This window comes from Macadamia integrifolia, chromosome 10, assembly GCF_013358625.1.
Source record: "Macadamia integrifolia cultivar HAES 741 chromosome 10, SCU_Mint_v3, whole genome shotgun sequence".
NCBI lineage: Eukaryota > Viridiplantae > Streptophyta > Magnoliopsida > Proteales > Proteaceae > Macadamia > Macadamia integrifolia.
The window spans coordinates 20,586,766-20,614,676 of NC_056566.1; the positions used below are offsets into that span (position 1 = coordinate 20,586,766).

Here is a 27,911-nt window from a genome sequence, read left to right on the forward strand (position 1 = left end):
TTTTTGTTTTTTTTTTTTTTTGCTGCTGGTGGAAAGGGAAAGAGGAGGCAGTGGTGAAAGGAAGGAGGCGGTGATGAGATAGGGGGAGTCTCTCTCTACTGGACAGAATTGATTTGGTTTCTCAGTCTCTCTCTCTCTCTTTTTTTCTTTTTTTTTTAATCCAGTCCCTATAGGAACAGAATAGAGAATGGGAATGGAGAAGAGAGACGGAGGGAAAGGGATGGGGTTGGGGTTGGGGTTTCGGTTGGAACGATGGGTAGGAAAAAAAAAATATATATATATATATATATATTTTCAGTCTCTGTAACCACCAAAACAGAGAATGGGGGAGGGAAGGAAAGATGGAAGCGAAGAAGGGGAATGGGGACCTTCAGCTCTGATACCAAATTGATGGAGTAGCCTTAGGGAAAAAAGGGAAAATCGCACAAGAGGGGGAAGGGATCACACACCACACACAAATTCACTAATTCTAAAATAAAGTTCACTGTAAAAATCAAACATTGAGTTATGCAAGTATATAAAGGGAAAATAAAAGGCTCCTAATTAAGACTCCAAAACTGAAATTGACTCCTACTTAGACTGCAAATAGAAATCTACTTCTCTACCTCCTACGTATCCTACTCAAAGACAAATAAAAGACATAATGTAAAACTAACTACCAGCCCTTGTTGGACCAAAAACCCGGCCTGGGCTGGTTCTTCTTGGCTCTTGGCTTCCAAAGCCGGTTATGGTGGTCCAACCAGGTGAGACCAGCCACATCTGCATCACATAGCTGTCAAGGTGTCACTTAGGTGCTGCTTAGGTAACAAAGCATTTCTTGCTGATGTAGGCGTTCAGTTGCTTGTTGGCAACTTCAGGGTTTTTTTTTTTTTTTTTTGTTATTTAAAACTGATGTTATTTCTGACTATAATTTGCATGTGTTCAGAGTTACTATGCATTGAGAAACATGGGATTAAATCCATGCATATTAGAAAGTAAAAACAAGACAAAAAAAAAAGGGCAAAGCTGTAGCCAGCTGTGAGGACGGGACTGAGGAGATCAGGAGGCGATTTCCACGATGGTAGGTGGTGCTACTGCGATCAAAACTCTGGTAAGTTTCTTCTTCACCACTTGTCCGCCACTGCTGCACAGCTGCATCAGCACCAACGAGATGACCAACATACCGCTGCCGCTGGCAATAAAATGGGTGCCCTCGGTTCCTTCCAAGGCGGCCATTCAATGGCCCTGCCGCTGCTGCAGAGTTGCATCAGCACCAACAACATGGCCGGCATATGGCTAGTGGTACAATTGGTGCTCTCGGTTCTTCCAAGGCGCTTCAACTCTGACAATAGTTCCTTGTTATCTACAGTCACAGCTGCAAGCCACCAAAAGACCTCTAGAGAAATGCTCTTGATAAAATGTCAAGATACCCACAAGTATTTTACATACATATCCCTAATTGAATCCCCCCCTCCCAACTCCCATGCCAGAGTAAGACGCCCGCCTTACCGACTTGGTGCTCACCTAAGCTACGCTTAAGCATCCTGGTGGAGGAATTGTTTGTAGATCATTCTTTTGTCCTTGTGATTGATGCATGGAGAATACATAGATTTATGAAGTTAATTGTGACTGAAAATAGAAATCACATTGCAAACTGATAAGGCTAAGGGTGCAAGTTTGGCCTGGCGAGCCTAAGCCCACCCAATCCCACCCTGATACCGCTTGGTTTTTTAGCCTGTGGGTCTGGGCCAGGACTGAGATTTCCAGGCCCAGGGTTGGGCCGGGGCTGATCCCGTCCCTGTATATATAATAAATGTGTCAAAATATATATAATTTACAATTATATATAATCATATCATACATACGATCAAAAAACAGGTGCAGCCAGGACCGTCCAGGCCCTGCCTAAGTAGGGAATCCTTTCCCAAATATTCAATTCAAAATGCCAAAAATTTCCCCGAAATGGGAGATGTTGACCATTGTTAGAAACCAGTAACTTGAGAGGAGAGAAGAGATTTAGAAATTGAGGGAGAAGAGAAGAGAAACTGCAAGGAGAGGAGCAGCCAATTATATAATAGTCTTGCACATATTACATACTCAAAATAGAACTAAGCAATTACAACTGTAGGTGGAATAGGAAAGACAATCCTAGTCTAACTAGGAAACTAAAGACGTATTCTAACTAGGAAAGTAAACAACCTAATCTAGGAAATAATAATTCTATGACTTGACTCACTGCACAATGGGGACACTCCACCCCAGCCCTCCCCCTTCGTGGACACATATCACAGCAGCCATAATGAAATTCAGAAGGCTATTAAACCGGTCTAAACTTGCTGCCCATCAACTTTTGACCCTTTTCAATGCAGCAACACATGAACTAGAAAAAGTTGCTGCCCAAAAAATCGATCCACTTTTTACCCTTAATCTTATGAGCTATGAAGCTGCATAAATTAAACAATTGGCTGTCCATATAGAATTCTCTGAAGAAATTTTTTTGGGGGGTAATTTTCCATTAAACAATTATTCTTCACTCTGCTTTGTGCATTATCACAGTAGCTTACATGAAGGACTTGGTCAAATTTTTCTCATATTACTTTTCAATATCTCACAAATTCTAATATGATTAATGCTGGATTTCATTTATGTAGATTCCAAAACTTTGTATTCCTTCTTCTTTTCCATTTTTCTCCTCTCTTCAATTCCATTACTGTGTATTTATATTATAATAAAATTAAGAGTTGAATAACTAAGAAAATTCATTATCCTGGTGGTTTGGACATATTTTAATCAACTCTTTTGGTACTAAAGATTTGAAGACAATGTCAAAGAGGCTGGAATCGGAGCAGTATTATGTGACATTCGAGATGTTTGTTGCGGATGTCAAGAGGATGTTTGCCAATGCACGCACCTATAACTCTCCTGAAACCATATATTACAAATGTGCAACCAGGTAAGTCTGGTGCTCCGAATTTCAAGACTATTCCTTACTCTGTTTCTCCAGTATTGTCACTGATTATTCTACTTGCTCTGGTGTTTAGGCTGGAAGCTGTTTTCACAAACAAAGTTCAAGCCCATCTTCAATCTTGTAGCAAACTTCAGCAGTAACTACTGTTATAGACTGTCAGGCTGGAAGCTGTTTTCTCAAAGAAATTTCACGCTCATCTTCCTTCAATCATGTAGCAAACCTCAGTAGTAACAGCTGATCTACTACATTCAGGCAGTGATGTATGTACAATACATGTGACCCTCAGCAAAGAATGTCATCGAACTGAGTCCACCATGGTAATTTATTGCTTCTTCTAACAAGCACATTTTTATGAAGATCCTATTGACCAAATTTTCTGCCTGGGTAAACTGGGAAAATTAAGATATTGTAATCAGCCTAACTTATTAGTCCTCCTTGACAGTACAATAATTGTTCAGTAAATTTGTATATGTATCTAAAGATTGTACTGTAGTCTGGAACTCTAGATCATACCCAAAAAAAAAAATTCAAAATGACAAGTATCGGCAATCCAATTGTGTCTCGGTTCAGGATGGTATCAGACCAATATCAATTCGGATAACAATCTTTGAAGCCATGCTTACATTATGTTCTTATCTGGATCCCATTTCATTATGCCCTTAATTACTGCCATGTGAAGTTTGCTTAGGAATCCAAATTTTGTTGATGCCCAGTTTGTGGTCCGACCTGAAGTGGAATTAGCTGTTCGGGTCCTTGGTGTTAGATTGTTGAAGCTGTTCATGGGTCTCAGACCAACTTTACATTTTGTTGTTCGTGGTTCCGAGACCCACTTTACATAAAGCCTGTTCTCAAGCTGGGGCCCATTAGAGGCCAGCCCCAATGTGTGACCAGAGGATCTGGCTTCTCTCCTGAACGGTAATCGCCAAAGGTCATGCCCATAGCTACCTGGAACATTGTATGTCCAAGCAATGATCTAAAGGCTGAGCTTTTATTGATCAGAACAGGAGCACCATAGAAAGAGGCGTCAAGAGTCGGATCACCTCTTGGATACGTGGCGATCATCCTAGTAACTATGGGCAAGTCCTCAGTAATCACCGCTCTGGATAGGATGTAGATCCATGACGAGATTACCATTACTCGTGTTATAACGATTCCTTGCCTCTATTGAAGAACTTTATGAGCTGTTTAGCGTCCAGTGCACAAAACAAAACAGTATTATGCCCTAAGCTGTTCATTAGGTGTTTTTTTTTCGAAGGAAGTTCATTGCCGTCCGTCTCAATTCTCTAGAAAATTAATCCAATGGTTAGCAATTTAGCATAGCACCAATTTAATCCTTTGGAGCTATGATGTCCTCTCACCTAGGGCAGTGATATGATTCCCTCACTACCCTGTTCCTCCTTTTGGATGGAGCACGGTCACGCAGCTTGACATCAAAACCCCTTGCCATTATTTATTTATTGAATTACCATCACTGTTTGGCTACATATATATATATATATATATATATTATTTTTAATCATTTATCTTCTAGGTGACGGTTGGGCACACTACTTGGTTTAAGCACGTTGGCGACTAAGACCCATGGACAGTTGGTGTGAGTGATAAGTGTGAAAATTGTTTGCAGCCACTATGTGAGTGATAAATGTGAAAATTGTTTGATGTCCCAACTCTTCCCTCTTCCCTTACTATTTTATGCTTTCCATAGGGATATTTTGGGAAATGTGCCGGAAGAATATGCTCTTTTATTGGTTTTTACCTTCTTGTGTTTTTTGGGGTGGGGGGTGTTGGGTTGAGAATTTGGTTGAGCATTAGTATTTAATGACATTAACAAGAGAACATGGTCTACTGTACAGTCACCCTGCTTATTCTAATATTGATAAGTAAACAGCTTTAACCTACTCGTTTTGTTCTTTCTTTTCTGGTCACTTTAATATTTTTTAAGCTTACTTTCTTTTTTCCTTATTATCCATAGATAAATTAATATACTAATTCTTTAATTTCATTTATACATTATGTGTGGCTCGTCCACTGTCTGATCTCAAGCATAATAAAATATCTCATATCAGAATTTATTTTTCTATATATTAATTTTTTAGGGGGTTTGGTTCATGGAGGTCAATCTAAGCTTTGATGCATGAACTACACAATGGCCACTAGAATATTTATTCAACTTTTTTAAAGATAAAAAATGGTTTCCGTAGGAAAAAGTCATAAAAAAGATTTGGATTTAAGTATATCTTTAGCATAAGATATTATGAATTCTCTAGGATCAAGGGATAGGTTGCCGTACTTCTCAAATGATAGAACAAAAGAAGGGACTATTTGTTGGCATGACAATGAAGTAAATTTATCTAATGGGAGAGGATTATTCATGTTGCCTGTGTGGGAAGAATCTATCACGCTACATCAATGATGATATGATGAATTGTATTATTCACATGATCAGGTCGTCAAGGCAAGAGAGAGAATAATTTGGGGGGGGGTCATCTGATGATATATTGCAGAGTGGGGATTTTTTCTCATTCTGGGAATAGGTGTTAAATCCAATCAAAGTGTTTTGGTATACTATTCAATCTAAAATAGTTGCAGATTGAACATCAATTGAATCATGTTAGCAACGAAACGTTGAGGTTTGTTGAGATCTTGAGAGTCATAGAGTTATAATCCCACATCAATTTGTTCAAATCATTTTACACCTTTATATACATGAGGAACTATCTCCACTTACGCCTTAATCACTCATAAATAGACTGTGCTCATGTATGTAATAAATTAACATGCATCGATTATCGTGGCCCTAAATAATAATGACACATTTTATTTTTTAAAATTATAATGATACTCAAATGAATGAAATAATCCAGAATCAAAACAAATAACAAGAATTTGATCCAAGACTATAGGCAGATAAGCCATTCAATGTTTTGGGTGTGTGTGTGTGTGTGTGAGAGAGAGAGAGAGGAACTCAAAGGCAAGAACTACATTGTGAAAAATATAAGATAAGTGGATGATTTTTGGTGATTTAGAAAAGAAGAAAATATAAGAAATACAATATAAATGATTATTTAATGATTTACAATCTGACAATAGGACCCTCCTTATTCCACTACAGTTGTTCACAATAAATAATGGATCCTCTAGTCCTCAATTTATACAACAATTCCAATCCATCTTGAGCTCAAGACTATAAACATCCCAAGGGGATTGTTTGGCAATTGTAAGATCTGAACACTAAAAGAGGTAAAGGTACAGACCTACCCAGGCCAGTACCAACCATACAACCAAACACCCACTCAATTAGGAACAAACAATAACACATAGCCGATATGCCCTGTAGTAATAGATCTGCTCAGTGGTTCGAGCAAAAACCGTCCAGAGACGGATGGAACAGTGAGAGCTCTCAGAAACCTTCGTTGTGCCAAGCAAGAACCATGTCTTCAAGCTCCACTTTCAACTCTCCCCACCGCAACTCCACCAATTCCATCCCTCCTTTCCCATTCCCCACTCTCACTTGTACCATAAACACCGAAGGAGCCACCTCCAAAACCTCTATCAACAATCCCATTCTCTCCTTCCCCAACCCAATTACACTTTTCTTCCTTCTCTCTACGGTGAATCCTAATTTCTTCCCAACCTCAGTCACTCTGTCCACAGTCTCTCTTGGGATGCTATCATTGATGTAAATCTCTTAGCCCATTTCCTCTTTCCTTCGAACAAACCCGATAAATCCAATCCCGATGATAAGGATATAATATCGAAAGCATTCATTGCCCCCTTATCTGGCGACATTGTTAGCTGCAAATCGAAAAGGGTTTGCATCTCTTGTTGATTCTGATCCTGATCCTGAACCTGCAACGATTTCTTCATGCTGATCCGGGTTTCTGGATTAGGGTCCAATAGCCGAGAAATTATCCATCTTGTTGGCTTTGAGAACCACGACGGGAACTGAAACTCCCGGAGGCGAATCTTCCAGTACATAACGGCGATATTGGAATCGTCGAAAGGGAGGAATCCGGCGAGGAAGGCGAAGAGGATGACGCCGCATGACCAAGCGTCGACTTGTTACCGTCGTAGCCTTTCTGGCAGGCGACCTCAGGGGCTGTATATGCCGGCCTTCCTCAGGCCATGTAGAGAAGCCCATCTTTCAATTGCTCCGGTGGAGCTGAAAGGCCGAAATCGGAGATCTTGAGTTTGCCCTGTTCGTCGAGGAGGAGGTTTTGCGGCTTTAGGTCTCTGTGGGCAACGCCATTTCTGTGACAGAAGTGAAGGGCTGAGCCTAACTGTTGGAAGTAGAAGCGAGCGACGGGTTCGGTGAAGCGTTTGCGCCGGGAAATATGGGAGAGCAATTCGCCGCCTCTGGCGTATTCCATGGCTATGTAGATTTTGGATTTTGTAGCCATGACTTCATGGATTCTGATTATGTTTGGGTGTCGAAGTCTACGCATTACAGAGATTTCGCTAATCACGCGAGGTTCAACGGTGGTGTTGAGGATTATGGTTTTGTCCATTACCTTAACGGCTAAATCTGAACCGTCGGCGAGAGAACGAGCATAATAGACCTTCGCAAATCAGCCACGGCCGAGGAGTCGACCTAGGCGATACTTACCTAGCAACACACCGGAGCTGATGCTGCTGGTAGGGGTGGTGGTGGTGGTGGTGGTGGTGACAATGGCGGTGGTTGGGTCCGCTGGGGAATGCATTGGCACTCGGGATACGGTTGCGAGAAGTGTGACGCAGAAGCGGCCTGAAGCAACCGACCCAAGAGAGTCGACCACCACCCCAAGTAATGAAGTTTGGGTTTTCTTCTTCTGTGGCTTTGCGAAGGAGGTTAATTCTGAAAGCTTAATTGGGTTCTTATAGTTTTTTGTAGGTGAGAGAGAGAGGTGAGCCATCAGCCATGACTGGGTGGTGATGGTTGTCAGGTGTGGGGATCCACTCTGTATATATTGTATTTGGTCAAATATCTCACGTCAGATTTAGTGCTTCTGTTAATTTTCACAAAATGAAAAAGACAATGAAATTCATGCTGAAGACGATGGTGTAACAATGGATAAGGTAAGCAAAATCTTAAACAAACCACATATGCAAAAAAAGTAATAAGCGATAATAAAATGAGAATTACACTTTGGTAAGTTCATAATTTTTATTTTTATTATAAATAAAATCTATTGATTAGAATGGATTACACTCCTAAATTCATCAGTAATTACATTATTCTAGTGTTTGTATTAATTTTTTTGGGCTAAGTGATTTTTATCGAGATTGACCCTACACCTAGATATAGGGATGTGCACCTGCAGGGGTGCAAGGGCTTCCCTTGGATAAAAAAATTTATCTTACTTTTTTTTTTTGGAAAAGGAATCATGTTTGTCTAACGCAGGGGCATTTCTAAAAACATAAGTTGTGGAGGCATTTTCTACACCAAACCGACAATGTTATTCACCCTTCTTTTATTTTCTTTTTTTGGATTTGCATGCTCTCCCACACCACCTAGTCCAACAGAGGCCCCAATGATGAGAGTGACGAGTATTAAACAAGTGACAGAAATAAGGGAAAGAAAACAGAAGAAGAAATCATGAGAGGGAGACACTGGTACCTCTATTGCACCTGGGGTGCTATAGAGAATCCATTTCCTTTTCTTTTTATTTTTTGTTAACCTAAGTGTTCAGGCTAACTTACATGCACCTCGACTAATCCTCGGGGAGACCAGCACAGCAATCCATCATACGATCTCCACTTAAATCGCAGATGCATAGATGGGGAATCGAACTTAGGACCGTGCGCCTATCGACACAATCCCCAATTTTCCCTAACCTTGGACTTGCTCACCTTAGGTATCAAATTCTAAATACACATGCGGAGTGTCATTTAGAAAGTCCCTAAAAACACTTTGCAAAAGCATTGCAGTTTGGATCCGACTTCTCTTCAATTAGTGGGCCACCCAATTAATGCCCAATTAGCCATCCAAAGGTTAGGAGGACTCGCACATGCATCTTAACATGGGTAGGCATCTCCAACTCTACCCAGCCATCAAATGGCTAATTGAGCAGCCCAATAATTGGAAAGGATCTTTTTCCGAGCTTTCCTTGTAGTTCTCAATTATCAATTCCACTTTATTAGAAGGCATCCATTGGAGAGTAACTTTTCTCATTTTTTTAGAAGTAGTACTCAAGAACATAGTTTTCCTTCACCCTACGATGAAGAAAGAATCTCTTCAACCATAAGATTTTATCCTTTTATTCAATTGAGAAATCATCAATAGCGAGAGTGAATTAAGGATGAGACTTATTAGTTCTAGAGTATTGCATTCAAATCATTCTAGATGAAGAGATTTTCTCTTCACCTTGGGATGAGAAAAAACTTAAGTCAATATTTAATGTCTTGTATAATTATTTATAAAAAAAAAAAAAAATTTTTAATTTTTATTGGAGTAAGAATCTAATTTCTAAACGATAGTGTGGGGGCGCTCTTTTTTTTCATATTTTGTTAGTCTTAGACAATTTATTTCTTAACAAGTAAAATATTAGATGACAATTTTTAGCGTTGTATTTTCCTTTCTTTATTTTAGATATAGGCACTTTATATTGAAACATATAATGCCTGATAGAAATTTCAAATTTCGTTATTCTATTTCTTTTTGGTAGGAAAATTTAGTTATTCACATTTAGGGTTGGGAACTTGGGGGTGTTCATTCATGACTATGAGTGCAAAGTGCCAACGTCTTTTTTCTTAATTTATGCTAAGATGAAGGAGCTTTCCGTAGTTTTAGGGAAAAGGAGGGAATGAGAATTGACATCAAGGCCCTTTTTGGGTGTGTTGAAGGAATTAGTGGGTGGTATAGTGGCATTGTTGCGTAGAACAAATAAAATAAAAAAACATAGCCACTAGATATTGCGCATGTACCACGCGTCCTCCAAAGGGTCAAAGCCTAACTTTTTTTTTGGGTAAATGGGTCAGAGCTAGGGATGTCAATTCCTAAACCGAATCGATAAAACTGGCCAGACCAAACCGATAATAACACGAATCGAATCGAACCAAAGCCTTATTGGTTTGGTTCGATTTGGAGTAGATGAACCCGAAACCAAATCGAAACCGGCTCAAAAGCCAGACTGAAATTGAAACCAAACCGGTAAGAAATCGAAACACTCCAAAATTCATTAAAAAAATCAAAATTTGCATAGTTTTGTATACATTTGTATGGAAAGTCGAATCCAAACTGGACCAAAAACCAAAACCAACCCGGTTACAAATTGATTTAAGAAACCGAAGATAAACCGGAACCAAACCGCACCGAAACCGAAACCAAACCGAAACTGGAATTTCCTTATTGGTTCGGTTTCGGTTTCAGCTTTCCCACACCGAAACCAACTCAACCCGGACTGAAACCGAGCCGGACCGACCAATTGACACCCCTAGTCAGAGCCTAACGAAATGTATATAATAGGATAAATATTTTCTATCTGGTAGCCTGACTTTGCTTCAACGTCGTGGCCAATGAGAATGTATGTTTGGGCATCAATTAGGAGGATAATGGTGCTTATTTCGCATATCTGTCTAGACGTGGGGGTGTGCTTTTAAACCAAAAACACATCTCCTAATAGGAGAAATGTTTTTTGGACATTAGAATCATGTTCACTTACATGGGAACTGCACCGATGCATAGACCAATATGGGGCACACGAAGGCATCTGGGTGAGGGTGTGTCCACCTGTGTTTCAGCATAGATAGACACACACAAGTGGGCAAAGTTATTTATATGTTTGGTGAATTATAATAGGAAAAAAAACCTAAAAGGCAACATGGTGGGGTAAAATGACCGTCCCACTCTTCCTGGAAGGAAAAAAAATCTCACCTATATTGATGTTTCTACTAATGCTCTCACTGGTCTCTGCATTGATTTTTTTTTTTTTTTTTTTTTTCACATCGACGGGAGGATCATAATCTTAGGTATCCTTATAGGTCTTAGTTGATTAGATATATGAGCCAATCTGACATAGATATGGGTTAGTCGTATTGAGTCAAAATTGAAATGTTTTGCCCTTCAAACATAGATTTCTTTCTTTCTTTCTTTTATTTATTTATTTATTATTATTATTTTTTTTTTTTGGAGTATATTTGAGATGAGAAAGCAAAAGCTTTCCTCCCTCCCAAAGGTAACAATCTAAGGATGAAATTGTGTAAGAATATTCTTATAGACCCGGGGCAGTAACTTTTCTTTGATACTTACTTTAATGAATTTTTTTTTTTTTTTTTTGGGGGGGTGTGGTAAAGACCTTCTTTAAGGACTGAAAATGGTGTTCTTATTTTCTTTTTCTTTTTTATAATACTTATAATATTATGTAAAAGAATTTAAAAATAAATAATTAAATTATGTATATATTAAAATTTTGAAAATCAAAAGTCTACCAAGTTTGCCAGGTTGGGCTATCTTGTAAAATGAATGGATTAATTGAATCATCTATTAGACGGGTGAATGGCAGAGCCACGTCTAAATTGTCGTCACTATCCTTCTCATTGTTTATACTTGTAAAAAAAATAAAATTTAAGAAATCATTTCAAATTATATGATCCACCGTGTATTAGAATATTTCTTTTGTATTTCCATCCATTTATAGGTTAGAAAGTGACAAATGAGGAAAAGGGGCCGACATGTTTTACATGGGGTTTTTGTCGTTGTTGGGTGACAAAATCCTTTTCCAACTAAAATTTGATAGGTGTTTTTATTTATTTACTCTACCATTTCCTTCTCTTCCACTTTGGCCAATATGAGTTCACCTGGTAGTAGCAGCTTTATCGAGGAATTTCCCATCTCAGTAGGAGCTTTCCAAAGAAATAGCTTAGTAGCCACATTAGCAACGCTTGCTTAGTAGCCACATTAGCAGCGCTTGGGATGATTTTAGGCACGGCGGAGGGGTGGATGGGGTACAAATCCCTTGTGGTGAGCAGTAAGTGGTAGTGAAGATTCAATGGCTAGGAGGGTTTCGGCATGCACCCAAGCCGTTGAATCCTTACTGCCACTCACTGCCTCACCACAAAGGATTTTTATGTGTGGGTGAGGGTTTCCACATCTCCATCTGAATTATGATAAATGTGCTCACCCCACCAATTTAGGAAAAAATGGGCATCTAATTAATTATATGGTAGTGGTGATGGGTTACCTACATGCATCTTGAGAAATGTTTAGAATGGATAATGCAAATTTCAAAATAACAGTTAATAAATGAAGGGATAAGGTTCTCCATGCAGTAGTGTAGTGTATGCTAGCACTCCCTTTCTCTATCTCTCTTGTTTTATAACATGGACGATTATGTTATTTCATAAAAGGAGGAAAGAGTTAGACATAAGGAGTGCTAATGTATGCTACACTTCAAGACGACTTATTTTATGAATTTTGGACCACTGTCGGTTTCTTATCAAGTTATATTGATTTCGGTCCAGTTTTTTCAGTTTAGTTCTATTATCTTTGTCTTATATTGGTTTGATTTGATGTTTCTGATTAATTCAGTTTGGATTAAGTTTTTACACCCCTACTTTGAATAGTAAGAAATTAAATTCAATATAATAAAACTACAATATAATTCAATAATAATAACCTAAGCAATAAAATTATTTAAGGATTGAATTCACTATTTGCTTGTGTAGCATATAGTAGCAACCCCTTGTATCTATCTCTCTCTTCCCACAAAAGGAATTACTAGCCAAGCTAGATATGTAATTTCAATAAAAAGGATGAGAGAGATAGATAAAACAAGGCGCAAACATACACTATGTAGCCTGAGAGCGTTCTCTCTCCCAATTATTAAATAGATATATATGATTATTGTTATATTTTTTTCATGGGACAAAGATTTTTGTCCGTAAGAGGTCCTGTGCCACAAACAAAATGGCATGCAATGACCACCTTGCCCTTACCTAGGGGTGTATGCCCCTCTGTGTGGGTGCAGAGGTCTCTTGCGGAGAGAAAACATTTGCCCATTTTTTATTCTATATAACTGTTGTTTCTTTTTCTTGCCACCCCTTCCTTCTCCGGTGCGTATCATCTTGTCACGCATGCATCATAGATGGATTACATGTTCAAGTGATAAAATATATTATCTTTTTATTACCTAAAAATAAACATGTCTTGTCTAGGGAGACACCGTAGTTGGTAGATTTTGATAAATACATCGATTTTCTTCTACAAGACTAATGTATATCTGGCTTATTTTCTTATAAATTAAAAGTCTTTGGTTCAAATTATCGGAATCATATTAAATGTATCGATCAATACATATCAGCATCAATATAGTATTGATGTATTGATTAGTAATGAAGGCAAAATGGTTCAAAAGATAACTTTTTTCTACAAGTAAAGGCAAAATCATCCAATACAACCTTTATTAACCGATCTATATCAGTATCGATATTAATATTAATCAGAACCAGTGCCGATCCCAATAACTTGATTTAAATCCATGATCTCCATAACATATTTAAATGGAATTACCTAAAATATATTTAAAAAGCGTTCACTACCACATCATTATTCTCTCTATTTTAATTTGACTTTTTTCCTCAAAAAAAAAAAAATTGTATTTAGATCTGCTGATTAAGATCCACCGAAGCAGTAATAAAGTAATTATATAATAAAGCATAATATTTATTTTTTGTTGAAGGCTTCAACTCTGATTAGGATCCATCACAGCTCTAATGAAGAATTTACAGGAGGAGACACTAATTGACTCTGTCTCTATCTAATCAGGATCCAGCCAAGTTTAAATGAATTATTTATGTGAAGAAACGCAGAGTTGACTAATCACCGTATGGAAGTTAAAAGACATTTTTCAAACTACGTCGACACTTCTAAAGGAAATCTTGAAAAAGTTCTACAAACCATTGAGTTAAGAACTCAAGTATCTCTATGTTATTTCTTTTTCTTTCACATAAAATGATCTCATGAGCTTATGGGCACCTTAATTAATTCTCGGAAGTATAGGTGGAGAATCGAATCTGAGACCATGCATCTATCCACACAATTTTCAATTCGTCCTAATCATCTGGACAACCCACGGATGGGTCCTCAATAGTAAATTTTACTATGCCATTTGCTCCGAGAATCCTCTTCATTTTCTTAATTAGTTCTCCTTATAATATGAGGCATGCATACATATAGGTGTGCCATTGGTATTATCAAAGTTGGCAGCCTATGCCATTGGTATCATCAAAGTTGACAGAGATGTTTCATAATCGGATTGGGACTGAGACTAAGATTGGGTTTGAAAAAGATCCTCTCTAGGGACTAGGCAGCCCAAAGAGTCATCCTTGTGTTGGGGTGTGTGTCCAAGTCCTCCAGGCATGGAAGGATTGCTTGAGCTCTCTATTCCCTGGAGAGGATTAGGACCCGACTAGGTTGGCCAACTTATTTTATGTTCGGGTCAAGTTTAAAACATTAGGTACAAGTGTTAAATCATATACCAATGGTAATAAGGGGATATTTTTCCACAATGCTATTGTATTATAATTCTCTAGCATGTTTTATTTATTTGTTATGTTCTCTCTTATATCTTGACCACGTGGAGTATAACAATTCTTTATGTTGCCATTGGTGTAGTATAGAAGATTCTCCCCACAATGGCATTGTTGAGAACCCTTCCCGAAATAGTAATAGTCAAGAAACTTATGCCCTAAGGACGTGAAGAGGTTTTCCTAACCTACTATTTCCTAACTTTTGATGTAAATAACTCTATCTCCTTTCAATGAAATATTTTTCTTTTCCATGAAAAGAAAAAAGTTTTTCCAGCTAATTTGTAATCTTACTATCCTTTTAATAACACAATCAATGAAACAAATTCAACCATATCGTGCATCATGGTTTAACCCAAATCGAGTCCACCCCATTCACGTGGTTCCCTCCACAAGTCTCTAGGGTTCAAAAAGAGGACCAAACTTAATCATGACCATTGATGGTCCGACCAGCTTGATCATTTGGGCTGAGCTAGCTTTGGTATAGACGTTGAAAGGACTGAGTTCCCTTCACTGATTCCTTCACCATGATCATCGATACCATTGGATTGTATTAAGAAAGGATAATTTCAACTTTATAAATAGGGATAAATGTAATGATGAAACAAGACTCCAACATGGGAACACATCATAAGTGGAAATATTTTTCATTCTCCTTAACTGAAGAGGATATTTTTATGGATTTGATATGATTGAAGGAGCAAGATGATCATCTAAGAAATACTTGTATTTTAATGTTTGAAAAAAAAAAAAAATTAAGGGTTATGTCTTATGTGACAAAAAAACACTTATATTTTAGTATTTGAGATTTCAAGGGGTCTAGATGAGGAACTGAAAACAAGTTATGTAATAATAAAGATGTACTTATATTTTAGTGCTTGAGACTTTGAGTTCCCAAAATCACTTTCTCATTGGATTAAATCCTATTTTTGGGACCATTTGGTATATGAGATGGTTCTGGAATGTTAGGGGTACGATGTCTTATATTTCGATGCTTGTAATAGTGGGTTGATTCTGATGGGCCAATTTCGATAAGCAATCTAAGAGAGGTGTGAGGATAAGCAATTGTAATTCTATTTTCTATTAATAGTGAAGCATGATCTCATTTCATTATGAATGTAGGTAATCTTGTCGATCCTTGTAAATCTTTATATTCATTATGTGATTGTTTTTTATAATTTCTATTCATTTTCTGCATCATTTTATATTTTATTTTCTACACGGAATTGGTCCTATTGGGATCAAAACTAGTAAGGCTCCATTTGGTATCATTTCTGTTCCAGAAACTACGTTTCGTGTCAAAAACGAAAATTTTATTTTCTGTGTCAAAATGCTGTTTTTAAATGAAAAAATGATGTTTCAAAATTTTAGATTTTTATCGGGAATGATAGTTCTTTTTTTTTGTAAAATGGAAGGAAACTAGGAAGTCTTTTTTTTTTTTTTTTCGTTTTTTATTCAAAAAAAACAGAAACAGACCATAAATGCATCAAACACTTTATTCTGTTTTTTCATTCCAATAGAACGAAAAAACTCCAAAAACGTTTTTTAGAACCATAGCAAACGGAGCCTAAGAAACCATTCCGATTATCCAGAACAGTCCCGTTTAATATCTAGGTTATTATCAAAGACAAAAAATATATATATATTTTCCCCCCAGGTTCGAAAGCTTGAACATTTGTTTCACACTTCTTCCACCAAAGGGGACAAACATCAAGTTGGAGAAAAATCTGGTTGTTCATGGAATGAATATGTGGTTGAACCAGATAGTCCAAAATGTTCAAACCGGTCCTTGCATGTACTAGAGTCTGAACCACCTTTTTTTTTTTCCTTCGATTCTCTAGTAACTTTGGGAGGTAGAAAAGTCAAACTTCTTTTGATTAACCAAGTTATATCATCAACACAATTGCCAATTATAAAACTCATATGGATCAACTAAATTAATGCCCTTAGCCTTCTTAAACTTTTGGTTTTGGAAAACGGAGACATTATTCAAAACAAATCTTCATCATATAACTTAGATTATGATCAACAATTAAAAAAAGGAAACCCATAAAATAGATTATTAAGAGAATATTAGATTTCTGTATCCTTTATAAGGATCAAGATGTCACCTCATTATAAAATTTAAGACGTGGTGACAATTCTTTTTTGTGATAGAAACAAGGTGCAACCCCAACAGCAAGATTAAATTAGTGCCACTGTTACCAAGGTCACTCTAAACTCTAAAGCATCAAAGACCATAAAATTGAAATAAAAAAAAGGAGCAAATTTTCACCTCTTGAAGTGTGTGAAGGTTTTGATCTCTAGTATATCACTCAACAAAGACAAGATGTGGGCAAATTGATATAAAGTTCAGGAGGATCTGGATCCTCTCCATAGAGCCCATGGATCATAGAGTGATCCCACGGCTGGAAGGACTGTAGGGTGACCCATAGCCTTATTTATCCACCTCCATTTCCTCTATTGCAATAGAAACGTAGCATATGAGCATTCATACATGTCATATCGTTTGTTGGGAGTATGATTACCTTATTTATCGACCTCCATTTCCTCCATTTTCTCATTGAAGAATATTGGGGATGGTTATTTGGATCTCCTCTCACACCTACAATTACAATCCAACTCTTATAAGGACGATAGTGGGGCATGGCAAGATTCGAACCCAGAACCAGCCGAGTCCAGCGGTGATGGGTTGAGGGCATTTTTATCATTAGGCTACCAACTCCATTGGTCCTGCGGAAGCACCGCTTGCCATACGAAGGCTTGTCCCGGGGGCTGTGATCACTACCATGGAATACTCTTTTTCATTACCTAAAAAAAAAAAAGTTATAAGGAGTGTTGCATCCTTAACGTTTGAATGTCGATGTGGCAAATGAGGCATATCAACTTATATCCTCTCACTTGGTCCATATCATCACATATTAAGAAAATCTATTGAATTGCGACCATGATGTAAGAAAATCTATTGAGTTGCAATCATGATGTAAAATTTAATGTATAGATCATATTAAACATCAAGGTTCATTTCTTATTGGTTGTTTTATTTTTAATATGAAAATTATAACTCATGAATCATGGTAGTACAGATTTACAAGTATGGACATTTCATTCGATGTATTAGAATAAATTACTCAAATCAAATGAAACCTTTAGTGATAAGTTTCAACTTATAGAATCAACTCCAAAGTCAATTATAGAAACAACTTTATTGCCTTTTGAATTTATAGGCATTTGTCATTACTATTACAAACTTTATATATGCCCAACAAAAGAATGATAAAATCTTTATTTTTGAATCATCAATCGTACATTACAATATCTTTAATTAAACATTAAGCAAATAGTGTATCTCATAAACCCATTTTACCCATGTGAATATGTGATCTACAAATACCTTAGGTGAAAGTTCTTTGATGAAAGGACATTAGTGCCAACATTTATGACCACTCGATAATCTCAAACATCTTCCTTAGCAACAAAGTACTTTATCTCAATATGTATACAATGATACATCTATGCCCATGGTGTTAGCTCGAATAGACTTTCTCAACTATTATGCCTAAGATACTACTTCATAGCACGCCATTACTTTTGCTTCCATACTCGAAGGAGCAGTCTTTAAGTATCGCAACAATTTTTTCACCATTATCCAATGTGGTAAACTAGGGTTCTTTGGGAACCTATTCAAAAATCCCACTACAAAGAAAATAGCAGGTTTTGTACAGATTTGGGTATACAATGCATCCCATGGTGATTGTTTGGTAATTGTAATATCTGAACACTTAAAGATGTAAAGGCACAGACCTACCCAGGCCAGTACCACCTTAGCCACCAAACACCCACTTAATAGGGAACGAACAGAACACATAGCTGATAGCTGTGTAGTAATAGATTTGCGCGGTGGTTCGAGCAAAAACCGTCCAAAGACGGATGGAACAGTGAGAGCTCTCAGAGACCTTCGTTGTGCCAAGCAAGAACCATGTCTTCAAGCTCCACTTTCAACTCTCCCCACTGCAACTCCACCAATTCCATCCCTCCTTCCCCATTCCCCACTCTCACTTGTACCATAAACACCGAAGGTGCCACCTCTAAAATCTCTATCAACAATCCCATTCTCTCCTTCCCCAACCCAATCACACTTTTCTTCCTTCTCTCTACTGTGAATCCTAATTTCTTCCCAACCTCAGTCACTCTGTCCACAATCGTCTCTTGGGATGCTATCATTGACGTAAATCTCTTTGCCCATTTCCTCTTCCCTTCGAACAACCCCGATAAATCCAATCCCGATGATAAGGATATAATGTCGAAAGCATTCATTGCCCCCTTATCCGGCGACATTGTTAGCTGCAAATTGAAAAGAGTTTGCATCTGTTGTTGATTCTGATCCTGATCCTGAACCTGCAACGATTTCTTGAACCAAGCTACCTCCATTAAAGCTTCGATGCTGATCCGGGTTTCTGGATTAGGGTCCAATAGCCGAGAGATTATCCATTTTGTGGGCTTCGAGAACCACGCCGGGAACTGAAACTCCCGGCGGCGAATCTTCCGGTACATAACGGCAATATTGGAATCGTCGAAAGGAAGGAATCCGGCAAGGCAGGCGAAGAGGATGACGCCACATGACCAAGCGTCGGCTTTGGTACCGTCGTAGCCTTTCTGACAGGCGACCTCAGGGGCTGTATATGCCGGCGTTCCGCAGGCCGTGTAGAGAAGCCCATCTTTCAATTGCTCCGGTAGAGCAGAGAGGCCGAAATCGGAGATCTTGAGGTTCCCCTGTTCGTCGAGGAGGAGGTTTTGGGGCTTTAGGTCTCTGTGGGCAACGCCGTTTCTGTGACAGAAGTGAAGGGCTGAGACTAATTGTTGAAAGTAGAAACGGGCGACAGGTTCAGTGAAGCGTTTCCGCCGGGAAATCTTGGAGAGCAATTCACCGCCTTTGGCGTATTCCATGGCTAAGTAGATTTTGGATTTCGTAGCCATGACTTCGTGGATTCTGATTATGTTCGGGTGTCGAAGTCTACGCATTACAGAGATTTCACTAATCACGCGAGGTTCCATGGCGGTGTTGAGGATTTTGGTTTTGTCCATTACCTTAACGGCTAAATCGGAACCATCGACAAGAGAACGAGCATGATAGACTTTTGCAAAGCTGCCCCGGCCAAGTAGGCGGCCGAGGCGATACTTACCTAGCAACACATCGGAGTTGCTGTTTGTGGTGGTGGTGGTGGTGACAATGGCGGTGGTTAGGTCCGCCGGGGAATGCATTGGCACTTGTGATACGGTTGCAGAAGGGGCGCAGAAGCGGCCTGAAGCAGCCGACCCAAGAGACCACCACCCTAACAAGTTTTCTCTGACGAGGGCTTTTCTGTGGCTTTGCGAAGGAGGTTAATCCTGAACGCTTGATTGGGTTTTTATAGAGTTTTTTGTAGGTGAGAGGTGAGTCATCCATCACCCATCAGCCATGACTGGGTGGTGGTAGAGTTAGGTGTGGAGATCCACTCCGTATCTATAGAATTTGGTCAAACATCCACGTCAGACTCAATTGAGAAACGAAAATCATGGTGAAGGCGAAATGCAACTTTCTTTCCATTCGATCCATTAACCGGGGCGGTGGGGGGTGTGTGCGGACTGCGGAGTAACGATGAATGATGTAAGAGAGAATCTTACTCCAACGACAGACGCGAAAAACGGTTAAAGTAATAAGTAATGATAAAACGAAAATTACAAAATTCAAGGCTTGGTAAGTAAATAATTCTACTCTCTCTCTCTCTCTCTCTCTCTCTCTCTCTCTCTCTATACAAGCATTTAGTGGTGTTTGTACTATATTCTTTGGTTCTACCAAAAAAAAAAGTATATTCTTTGGGAGAGTTTTTCTTTTGTCCCGAAGAGGTAGACGATATAAATGACCGCCTCACCCCTCACAAAAGGGTGGAAATGTTTATTATGTCGATACTTTTAGGCGAATTCCTGTTACCCCCGTTGATGCAGTCTTTGCATTCTCAATAAAAGTGTTCTTCCATATTCTTTTCTGGACAAGTGCTCCTATCTAAGAGTGACTTCTGCATACAGACATAGGGACATGTACCCCTAAAAAGGGCATAGCGGTTATTTCACATCAGACACAGAGGCCACTCTCAAATAGAAAACATTGTCCTTTATTTTTTTATCTATTTTTACCACCTTCATTTGGAACTTTTCTTAGTACTTTTTAATGTATCATACTTCAATTAAAGTTAATGAAGAATTTGCCTCAAAGTATATGGAGAAAATAGATGTCTTTGACTTTATGAAAATTGGATGGATCATCAAATTTTGAAATAATTTTAGTTCCTTGAACAATAAACAATTTTATTAGTTATTTTTAAATTTTTATGATTCGTGATAATTGTAAAATTTGCTGATTGGGTTAGGTTCAAGGTGTCTAATTTTGATTCATTCATATTTGGTTAGTCTTGTACAATTTATTTCATAACTAAGTTCTTTTAAGTAGAAAAATGCAAATATAATAAAGAAAGTAAAATATTTTTCCTTTCCTTATTTTACATTGAAACAAATAATGCCTGATTGAAATTTCGTTATTCATATTTAGACTATAGTAGGTGGGGGTATTCATTCATGACTATCAGTGTAGATGTCTTTTTTTAATTTATGCTGAGATGAAGGAGTTTTCTATAAATTTAAAAATTTTCAACAGACAACAAGGCACCGTTTGATAATATTCCATTTTCTGTCATTTTCTTGTTCCCAGAAACAAATAAACAACATAAAACATGTTTGATAAAGTTGTTTCATTTTCACACGTTTCTAGAAACATAAATCAAAATTTATGCATATTTATAATTCTAGAAACGACTTTAACGAAAAAAGTTGAACCTGTTTCGTCGTTTCTAGAAATGAATTTGAGAGGAAAATAAGGCTGTTGTGCCTGAAAAATCTCTCAACTATTTAAACCTAAAAAGAGGCAACCGAACCCTCTCTTCCTTTTGGGCATCTGATGATATTATTGGGTTTTTTAGTGACATTATGTTTGTAAAAAAAGTTTTGAGAAATAAGTTTATCAAACACTATAAAATTCATTTTTATTTCTAAAAACCTGAAAAATCGTTTTTACTATTTTTAGACGTTATCAAACGGTGTCCAAATTACAAATCGGCAACTAAACCATGGGCTGATCACTGATGGGCTTCCCAGTGTTTGGGTGAGGGAATGAGAATTTACAACGAGGCCCCTGTTTTGGGGTGTGGAAGGAATTAGTGGGTGGTGCGGTGGCTTTGATGCGTAGAACTAACAAAAGTCAAAGTAACCACCAGAGGTTGCGCATGTACCACGCCTGCTCCAATCCACACGCATGGTTGTGGACCTTGTTGTGGGTCAGAGCCTCACGAAATATTCTAAATAATAGATTTTGATCGATTGTCAATCTCTATTATTACCCCTTTTTTGTGTGTGTGTTGGGAATTGGGATCTGTTAGGTATTGATATCGATATTAAATCAATCGTATTAAGATTAATTGGACTATTTTAACCCTCAAAATACTGATACTTCGGTTTTAAAAAATCATTTTACCCTCCCCTATATCAATACCAATGCTATGATATCTGTATTGTTCACAATCAATACCGATATGAATCAGTCAGTCTGATATCGACATTCTGAATTGTCAATGCAATGTTGTCATTTTGACATTGAAAATTTGAGATAAGAAGGCAAATCACTCTCCCCCACCCTCCTCTCCATCTCAAGGTAACAATGTAAGTATAAAAATGTGTCAAAATATTCTTATATGTCTATGGTAGCAACCTTTCTTTTGCACATTCTTTTAACGTCTTTGTGTAAAATGCAAAATGATGTAATAATATTGTTACGCTGGAAAAATGTATGAGAAGCTATTAACACATTTTATCCTAATTCTCTCATTTTTTTTTTCCCTTTCCCCTATATTATCCTCTGTTATCCGTTACCAAAAAATTATTATCCTCTTTTATCTTTTATAAATCACTTCATAATATTTATAACATATGTAAAATAAAAAACAATAATTTAATTAAGTTTATAATGTAGTAATTAATTATATATTAAATTTTGAGAATGGAAAGTCTACCAAGTTTGCCAGGTTGGGCTATCTTGAATCCATGATATGTTTAGGTTAATAAAATGAATAGTTTAATTGAATCAGTGAGCATGCGAAGCAATGACGAGCCACGTCAAAATCCATCATACAACCATTTTCATTGCACATCCTTTTAAATAAAACAAATGTTTAAAAACTACTACAAATTATATAACACACCATATATTTAATTATAATAGTGTCTATATGACACCTCTATTGGTATATTTAAAGCTTGGTGTTTTCATTTGATTGTCTTCTTCTATTCCCAAAAGTATTTAATGTAGTTTTTTTTTTTAATAAAGGTAAATTAACCATTTCACATAATAACTATATTAAATGACATTCAACTTTTTGAAAAAAAAAAATTTTATCCCTATATTAAATATTTTTTAAAATAAAAGGAGTAAGAAAATAAGATAATATTTTATTTTAAAATATTTTTAAAGGCTAGAAAGTGATAAAATATTTTACCCAAAAAAAAAAAAAGTGACAAAAGAGGAAAAAGGGGGAAGGGTTTATCCTTTGCCACATGATGAAGTGCAAATATATATATTTTTTCTTAGTTAATTTTTTGACTAAAATGTTTTATGGACCAGCACGAGACCAATGGGATAGATAAGAATATTAAGAAGGGGGGGTGCTTGGGGAGGTTGCATAACGTGCCCATTATACCAATTTAGGCAAAATGGACAACCAATTAATAGTTATATAGAAGTAATGAATGATGGGTTAGCTACATGCATGTTGAGATTTGTGTATAATGAAAAATGCAAATTTCAAAATAATAGTTAATAAATAATATAAAAATTATAAAAATAGATATGGATATTGTTATATTAGATTTTTCAAAACACTGTAGTCTCATTTTTTTCCCCTCCACTTTTGCAATTAATAGTTTAATACCACCTCATCATTCTCCATCTCTATCCTGTTTTGATTTTTCTCCCCCATCCCTAGTATTCAGAGCTGCTGATTAAGATCCACAGAGGCTCTAATGGAGTAATTTATATAATGAAACATAATCTGTATATATATATATATATATATATTAATTTGATTTTTTTTTTTTTTTGAGAGGGGTGTGAAGGGTTCAAATATGACTAGGATCCAACACAGCTCTAATGTAGAATTTACAATAGGTCTCTTTCTGATTTTATTCTTCCTCCATATATATATATTAAATAAAACCATCAGAGATAATTAGGATCTAACCAAATTTTAATGAATTATTTATATATAGAGATGCAGATTTGACTTATCACCAAATGGATGATAAAAAGCATATTTCAAGTATGTCAATACTTTCAAAGGAAATCTTGAAAACTTTGCCTATAAAGTCTTGAAGAATTTTCCATAATTAGGCTATCCTTGTAGATGTATCTCTAGTGTGCTATTGGTGTTATTAAAGTCTGATGTATGTTTTATAATTACCTAACATGTTCTATGCTTGGGTCAAAATTTAAAATTGATGAAAATAAATTGGGAACATAGAATTTATTTAAATTTCTTAACTCTTGATTGAAGAAATCACACAAAGCAAGAGAGCTTGATATATGAATACTTGATGGGGCTGAGTATCAATCATTCTCTTTAAGATTGTAATCGTCCCTATGGTGCAATTCAGTTTCTAGCAAATTAACCTTCAAGATGAAACATCCATTTAGGTCTTTAAATAATTATTGAATTCACTTATTGGCTATTTTGGGACACACTCAGGTATTGTTCAATCAACCTTTTTATTTTTTTGGAAAGGGGGGGGGGTTAATGCCCTTAAATTATAGCCTTCTTTTTCTTTTGATTTTGGAACCAGAGCTAATTTTTCAAAAAAAAAAAAAAAAAAATTCATCATCTAACTAGATTATGATCCATAATTTAAAAAAGAAAACCATAAAAGAGAGGAAAGCTATTTTAATCTTATGTTATGACTGGAAATGCTGGTTCCATACTTTAAATATGTTAAATACAATCATAATATGACTAGTAATTATATCTTAAACATAATCCTTATATACTTGATTGTAATTTAATAGACCATTAATCTTGGCATCTATCATTAGTTAATGATATTTAATGGTGTCAATCATTTTTGTTCACTTGCAATGGCATCATTAGATGTCAAAGATAATCCATCCATTACTAAGAGAATATCAGATTTATGTATCCTTTATAGGGATCAAGGTTGTTCATTATAAAATTTAAGACATGTTAACAACTCCTTTTGTGGTAGAAATAAAGGTGCAGCCCCAACAGCAAGACAAGATTAGGATCATGTAAGTTGTTTGAGCAAAGATTATTGATTAAACTTTTTTTTTTTTATAAGATTAATAAACATTAGCAAACTATTGACTGATTAAATGGCCTTATATTGATTTAAACCACATTACCTTAGGTGTCTTAGTTTAAGGATTGTAAGGCTTCAAGTATTTACCTTCCCTAAAATTAATTAACACTATGATTATACTCTAAAAATGATGAATATCATCTTTAACTCCCACCCATATTGTTGAAGGTCCGAAATACCTTTATCCAGTTCAATGAGAGAGTCGGATCATATGGATGAAGAGATTCTCTCTTTAGCATGGGTTATGATATACATGATCCTAGGCCCAAAATAGCCTTAAAAATAAGGGTAATTTACAACGCCACCCCCTGGAGAATTCCAATATTAGAGGGACACCCCCTCTCTTTCACCAAATTAGACTCGGACCCCCTACCGTCAGTCACTGTCAAGTGAAAAATTAAAAGTACCATTATACCCTTATCATCAAAAGATATTTTTAACCCAATTCCTCTTCCCCCTACCTATACTCACCTTCACCGAGACATCAGGCAGAGGTGATTGTTCAGAGCACCGAAGATCATGGCAGCGGCAGCATCAGCATCAGCGACGAACGACGAAGCTCATCTTCGTCTTCTTCCTCACGGTTTTAACATCTCTTTATGACTCAAATCCTTAGGCATATTCTTTTCCAGAAAATATGAAAGATGCTCAAGTGGAATTGGATTATTAACCCAATGAATGCAAACATCATTCCTCCCAGTTTCTCTTCAGAAAACCAAAATAAGAATGGAAATATTCCAATGAATGTGAACATCATTCCCCCTGGTTTCTCTTCAGAACGGGAAAAAAAAATCTGGAAACACCAAAAACCTAACGAGAGAAGAAAAAAAAAACCCTAGAGAGAGCAGAAACAGAGGTGTGGTTGGCGCCGATTAGGGTTCTTCGGGGGTGAGAAACGAAGCAAAAATGGGAAAAGCGGGATGTGATCTTTTCTTCAACTGATTTCTCTATTCTTCCTTTTGGTTCGGCTGAATCAGTTGGAAGAGTTTGAGAGGGCAATCAGATTGAGCTATAGAAATCGTTCTAAGGGTAATACAACAGCTAGGCATAATCAATTCATTGCAGCCATAGAATAACAGATATGTCATGTAGAAAAGGCATTAATAGAGTCCCTGGAAGAGGAAGGGAAGCAACCCCTGCGATGGGTAAACTTGGATGAAGAAGAACGTGATGATTTTACTTCATTTCTTTCAAGAACTCCAGGAACCTCACAAGGTACTAAAGAGGGAAATGATGATCTTAGACCTACCACAGATAACTCTCTTAAGGGGATTGATCAAAGGAGAAAAGTTGCAGATTTTCATATTGATCTTGCCTGCAGAATAGATAATCCAGAGTAAAGCTTGGTTCGAATGAAAGTAAAGCTGAGTATTTTTTTCTGTTCTTCGATCTTTTTTTTTTTCTTTCTTTTTCTTTCTGATCCGTCTCCATTATATGATTTTCTGGTTTTTCTCTGTTCTTCCACCTTGTTCGGCTGAAAGTAGAGATGTTTTTTAACAAATGGAAAGAGAGAGAGAGAGTTAAAACCTCTTTCATGGTGATTAGAGCACTTGCAGCGGCCATGGTATCGGATCGAGCTTTGAAACCGAACAGAGTATTTGGAAGGAGAATTGAAACCCCCCACCGAGGGTTCAAAATCAGGATTTCAATACAAGAAACGAAGTGCAGAAGAATCGAAAAATAGATGATTTGGTCAGAGGCGACGATGGTGGGAGCACTTGGAGGGTCACGGAGGTGGAAAGTGAGATCTCCGGTGGGGGAGGAGGAGTGGTTCGGTGAGTTTGGGGAAATTCAGAAAAAAGGCCAAAAACGAAAGAGAAGAGAGAGAGAGATACTTAGAGCAAGGGTATTTTGGTATTTTAAATAAAATATTATTGCTGACATCAGCATAAAAGGTATATTCTTTAACCGTGACTGACGGTAGGGGGTCCGAGGCTAATTTGGTGAAAGAGAGGGGGTGTCCCTCTAATATTGGAATTCTCCAGGGGGTGGCGTTGTAAATTACCCTAAAAATAATGCTTCTAATACTATATTCAGGGGAAAGCTTTCCATCACACGAGGTGAAGGATATTCACCCACAAATCTAAAGTCATTATTACTTTGTCTACATGTTGAAGATCTGAAATGCCCTTCTCTATTCCATGACACTCATCTAAGAATAATGATGGCCATTTGTGAGTGGAAAACTTCCCCATGTTCAAGCAACTTTACAAAAAAAATGTTCAAGCAATGTATTGCATACAGAAGCCGAGCAAAGATGGGGAACTGCTGATGTACTTCCCAAGAGCAACAACTGCCAAGTATAATTGGTGAGCCGTCTGTTATCTACTTCCCCTCTCTACTTATCCAGAAGAAGAAAAAAAAAAAAAATTGTTGCTCTGCACACTAGGCTGGCAAGCTAGAAGCCAATTCAGTCCAATCAAAGTTTTTCCCGTTTGGGCCATAGTTATAGCGGACTGGCCCAGTCTATAACATCCCATTGGGCCGGATACCTTTTCCTTCTAATTTGGGCCTTGGGTGGGCTGGTCTCCCCATCCCTTGGAAGATCAGGAAAGGCCACTATAAGCTCTCTGATTGTGTTTGGGCCCTTCCTTGTGACCTTGCTATTTGAGAGCACCATGATTTCTCAGGCCAACATCAGGATTGGGTTGTTTGGGCCGCATCAATAATGGGCTGTTCACCCTGAAATCGGCTACAATTTGTCTGGGACAGTTTTTTTTTCTTTTTCTCAAACTCTCTTTTTCAAGGATGAGTAATGGATTAGAGGATTAGAAGAAGGGTAAAGGCGAGATTTGATCCTAAGACCTGGCCACAACAATCGAAGTCCTTTTAGATGGTGCAGGCATCACCTAAAAAAGTGAATCAAGCCACCTGTGTTTTGGGGCAAACTGAATATGCAGTATTTCTACATTTGGATACCGCTCTTCCGGTAAAAATGGACGAAATTTTGAGGCCAAGTCCCTGTTACACGGGCTTGCAATCAAAGATATGGAGTCTAAGTGTAATTTAG

The 27,911-nt window shown here is 37.3% G+C and overlaps 2 protein-coding genes and 1 pseudogene across 3 annotated transcripts in view; 1 reads left to right on the top strand and 2 right to left on the bottom strand.

Moving 5' to 3' along the window:
- Positions 1-3,501, top strand: part of LOC122091525 (histone acetyltransferase GCN5) — a 49,190-nt gene extending 45,689 nt beyond the window's left edge. For both annotated transcript variants that reach the window (XM_042661527.1, XM_042661526.1), the window contains 2 exons: positions 2,791-2,932; positions 3,021-3,501. In XM_042661527.1, coding sequence (XP_042517461.1) covers positions 2,791-2,932; positions 3,021-3,087 — 209 coding nt within the window. In that variant the 3' untranslated portion in view covers positions 3,088-3,501. The remainder of the gene's footprint in view (positions 1-2,790; positions 2,933-3,020) is intronic.
- Positions 3,502-6,059: 2,558 nt separating this feature from the next.
- On the bottom strand, positions 6,060-7,899 carry LOC122092457 (annotated as a pseudogene).
- Positions 7,900-17,720: 9,821 nt separating this feature from the next.
- Positions 17,721-19,904, bottom strand: LOC122092033 (CBL-interacting serine/threonine-protein kinase 4-like). Its single transcript, XM_042662324.1, has one exon. The coding sequence runs from the start codon at positions 19,709-19,711 to the stop codon at positions 18,398-18,400; it is 1,314 nt and encodes a 437-aa protein (XP_042518258.1). The 5' UTR covers positions 19,712-19,904; the 3' UTR covers positions 17,721-18,397.
- Between the last annotated feature and the right edge of the window lie 8,007 nt (positions 19,905-27,911).

Bases quoted from the DNA above. Each gene is read 5' to 3' on its own strand.
- LOC122092033 (XM_042662324.1), bottom strand. From the start codon at position 19,711: ATGCATTCCCCGGCGGACCTAACCACCGCCATTGTCACCACCACCACC.